Consider the following 4804-nt stretch of genomic DNA (forward strand, 5'->3'; position numbering starts at 1 on the left):
TTACGGGTACAATTGTAACAAAATTAACATTGGTATTAAGATTACCATCTATATAACTAACAATAATTACTATTAATTTTAAAAGATTATCGAAATATTATATTACTTAATAACCAAACGTGATAATTTTAATAATATAAGATAATATTATTGGAGTTATGTGACATTTCTCCTAGCCAAACACACCCAAGATGTATATAAATTAAAGGATGTGTTTAGGATTTGATCAGATTATTTTATTCCCCACCCGATTGTAAAAATAAATCTTCACGACAGAACAACCTGGATACAAAAAGATATAATCAATATTATATCTCGATCTGTCTCACCCTTTACTCGTTATCAAATCATAGCTCTTCAATCTGTGTTTGCTCCTTCCTCTTTTGAGAAAATGTAGAAAGATGACAGGTAATGGTAAAACCCTCAAATTCTTGCTTTAAATTTTAATCTGTCATTGTAAATACCGATGATAATTTTTAAAACATTGTTATCTATTAAGTGACATTGTTAGGTGTTTATATGGTAAATTAGTGGGAGAATTACATTTTCCCACCCAAGGTTTGAGGAAACGACACAAACAATACTTTTCCACCTGTCAAGTTTCAAAATGACACTTTCCCACCCTTCGTTAGGTTCTGTTAGTGTTTTCTGTTAATAAATGACTGAAAATGCAAAAATGTCCTTAAATAATTTATTTCTTAATTAGTTTATTATAAATTAAAATTTAGTTAAATTAAAGTTCTTATTCGATTATTTATCAGTCCAAATATAAAGATACATTTTTTCTTTGTTTATTTAATTAATTAGGAATATTAATTTTATATGTTAATTAGAAAAAATAAAAAACATTATAAATAATAATGATGGGATATTGATGACATTATAAATAAATAAATATTAAGATCATTTAACTTTAAACAATTCTATAGTATTACTCTTAACTTTTTAGGTATAGCTAACTATTTTTTCTTTTTTGACTTTTTAATATTCGACTTTTCGGCTAATTAAAAAATAATAAAAAATTTATAAAGTAAAATATTTAAGGGTATTTTCGTCTTTTCAGTAAAATATTAACGGAAAACATAACAGAACTTAATGAAGGGTAGAAAAGTGTCATTTTGCAATTTGATGGATGGGAAAGTGTCATTTCGCCAAACCTTGGGTGGGAACGTCGTTCTCCCTAAATTAGTAATATACCTCCTTAATTGATTCTCTAACAAATGAAAAACCACATAAATATAATTGATAGTTCTCTCTTATTTTCACTTAACTTAAAATCAAATTCAATCTTGTATAGATTCCAATAATCATTCTTCATGAAAGGACTCCAAGTTAATTAAAGAATTCTCATTTTACAGAATGTTTTCATGATTTTTTGGAACGGAAACTGGCCGGGAGTAGTTAGACTTCGGCTTCACAGTCTAAAGTTTAAAGACAAACCTAGAGTGCGTCAGATAATGGATGAGTGGAACCTGCCCATGAAGTGCATTGAGACTGGTATTGTTAATCATGATTGATTTTATGATGCTGCTTTTTCTTTGGTTGGTTTGGGGTTTTGGATACGACTGCAATGTGAGCAGTTTCTGGTGTTGGGCCTCAAGCTCTTGGGGTCATTTTCTTTTTTACCTTTTTTGGAGAGGAGCTCTGCTCCTCAATCCTTATTTAGGCCACAACAACTCAGAAGAGCTATCACGTACTTTTGCCGTGTTAAGTTCAATCAGAAGTAAGGCTTAAATGGGCAGTTTTTTTTTTTTTTTTCGGGAATTTGGATTGGTAACTTAAGAAGGCCGCTTTGTTGGTTTTGGGGTGTTTCTTTTTTTTCGGCGGGAAAGTTCAGAGGAAAATTCTTTCCTGCTTTAAAGGGTTCTTCTGCAGCCTTCAATGGGTTACTTGGGTGATTTTCTTCCAGCCTATTGTCTATGGCGTTTGCAGTAGAGTCCACTTGTGGACTGATGTCATTAGAAAGGAGAATGTAAGGGGAAGTTGGGGCTTTAAGTCTAGAGTAATATTACAGCCACCGAAGGTTGCACACCGAATATGTGCATCGAATGACATAACAAAATCCTGACCATTGATTTATTATCAATTAATATTAATCAACAGTCAAGATTTTATCACATTATTTAGTATACAGATTCGATACGCAACCTTCTATGATTCTATCATTTTCGTTAAGTCTGAGTCATCATTTTAATCTCTTAGTCTGGGATTGCTTTTTTTTGGAAGGAGATTAGGCTCTTGTTGCTGACCGGTCCGTTTATTTGAGTGAACTTCTGGAGTTCTTGGGCTTGTGTCATTTGAGCTGGAGGGTTTATTTAGGCTTTTGGGCTTGCAGCATTTCTTTATATGAAAATGTTTTATAGTTAGTTATGGGTTTTGTCTGGGCCTTCTTTTTTATAAGGCTTTGCTTGTAGAGGATTGTTTTTCCTTTGTTATGGCATTTGTTCTTGTTAGTTTGATCCTTGGGTTTGTCCAAGGCTCTTTTGGGGGAAGGGCTCCCCTTCCTCCGTTGTAATTTTTTTATTTTTTTTTTATTCAATTATCTGAGTTTACCCAAAATAAAAAAAAAATAAATAAATAACATAACCTAGAACTTCTTTATAATCGTATTAATTTGGAACAAATCAACCATATTAAATTCTTGATAGTTCTGCAAATAATAAAACTTGTATTTCTTTTTCTAATGATGATATCAATAAGTATATTAAAAAAATTATAAAAAATATTTTTATTTATTTATTTAAATATATATATAATCGAAATTTGTATTTTTTAATGTCCTTATTTTGTGCCTCAAGAACACAAACCTCTCACATTTGCATATATAGTATAGATTTTGTACCATTATAAGGCCTACATAAAAGGCTATCATTGTATAGTTAATATATATACAATTTCAACAATACATTAATCCATTATTCATTAATCTAATAACAAAAGTCCTCATAATAATCTATGTCTAACAAAAGCAGTATAAGCTAATGAAATTCTCTTGGGTCTCGCCGGAGGATTATTGCTCGTTGGCGTCACATTGCAAGGAATTATATCAAACGTCGAGGGGCGGGGGCAAGACCTCGTGTCCGAGAAGAACATTATACACTCCACCTTTGATCTCTGATCAGGAAGATCACGAATACAATTATTTTTCACCTCAAGAACCCCACTCTCGATCAGCTTCCCACACAATGTCCCAACTTTCGTGAAATAATTATTTGACAATGATAATTTCACCAGATTTCCTAGCGCACACAGCACTTCAGGCACCTTCCCATACAGTAGATTTCGGGAGAGGTTCAACTGCTCCAGCTTCTCCAAACACCCCAACGAGATCGGTAACGGGCCGGTCAAATGATTGTTGCTAGCATCAAAAACCTTGAGCTCTTTCAGAAACCCTAGTTCATATGGAAGACAGCCACTGAGCCAATTATTCAATAACAAAACTTCAGTTAACGTAGACGAAGCTTTGCCTATACTTCTCGGGATTGAACCAGTGAATTTGTTGTTAGCTAAGGTGAGATAAAGGGCTGGTGTTGAGCCAAGATTTTCAGGGAGCTTTAGCGTGAATTTGTTGTTGTTAAGGAAGAGTACATCAAGGTTTTTTAAGAAAAGTTGGGGCGGGACTGACCCGGTAAAGAAATTATATCGAATATCTAAAAAAGATAGGCGATTCATGTGGAGAATATGGAGAGGGAAAGCTCCTGAAAAGTTATTGTCACTTAAGTCTAGTTCATATAAAAATGGGAGTGTTGCGAGTTTTGGAGGTATAGTGCCAGAAAATTTATTAGAATTGGCATGAAAGATGGCAATATCAGGTAGTTGATTGATGAAGCCATCAAGAGTTGGGGCAACGAGGCCGAAGCCATTGAAATCGATGGAGGCAAGGGCTGTGGCAGATTGATTGTTGGGGGGGTGAGCACAGTAAAAGCCTGTGTAGTTGCATATATCTGATCCAACCCAAGAGCTTGTGACATTGAAGGGATCTGATGTGATTAAGTTCTTGAAGGCCTGGATAATGGGGTAAACTTCTCTGAGCCTGTGGTCTAGGAATTTTGGTATGGGTGGTATATGTAAAGGTGGTGATATTGGTGGTGAGATTATCGAATTATTGGGGCAATATGCGCAGAGAAAATATGGTAGGAGGAAGATAAAAGTGTGAGTTAAGTGTTTGATGGGGAAAGTGATGATGCTTCCCATTTCATATATGATGAAGAAAGAGAGATCGGAAGAGGAAGAAGATGAGTATTATAAGATTAATATTGATCAATATTGTGGTTGTTGAACTGTGACTTACCATACATAAAGCATATTCTAATTGTGGTTAGTTAAGAATTATTATTATTATTATTTTAGTAATCGAAAGTGTCTAAGCTAGTTTATGCATACTTCAATTAATTCTTCGAGGCCTTAAAATTAACGGTCGAGTAATCCTCCAGTGGACACTCTTATTAACAACAAAAAAGAATCAAAATCAAGATCTATTGAGTAATAAACCCAAAAGTCTCAGTTGACTGTCTGGCCACCCAAGGGTTAGTAGTTAAGAATTATTTGTGAATATTGAGATTTATTTAAGTTGGTTTTAACTTTTAAGTCATTATATAAACATATATATAGTTTACAAGTGTCGATCTAATCAATTCTTTATCACCATTCATTTTTGTGAAAATAAATGCTTTAATTTAATCTCATATTTTATTAACTAAATTTAAGAGTTATTTTGCATTGAAAATAAGGTGGGTTTAAAGCTTATCCTACATGCACCTTTTTTCAGTGAATCACATGTTTGGGTTGACTCAACTGATCAAAC

General features: G+C 33.3%; 1 protein-coding gene across 1 annotated transcript; it reads right to left on the reverse strand.

Annotated features, from left to right (window-relative positions):
* Positions 1 to 2822: 2822 nt before the first annotated feature.
* On the reverse strand, positions 2823 to 4245 carry LOC116139691 (uncharacterized protein At4g06744-like). The gene has a single exon (XM_031425353.1). It carries the CDS (start codon positions 4192 to 4194, stop codon positions 2944 to 2946), a length of 1251 nt encoding a protein of 416 aa, XP_031281213.1. The 5' UTR covers positions 4195 to 4245; the 3' UTR covers positions 2823 to 2943.
* Between the last annotated feature and the right edge of the window lie 559 nt (positions 4246 to 4804).

This window comes from Pistacia vera, unplaced genomic scaffold (assembly GCF_008641045.1).
Source record: "Pistacia vera cultivar Batoury unplaced genomic scaffold, PisVer_v2 Contig357, whole genome shotgun sequence".
Taxonomy (NCBI): Eukaryota; Viridiplantae; Streptophyta; class Magnoliopsida; order Sapindales; family Anacardiaceae; genus Pistacia; species Pistacia vera.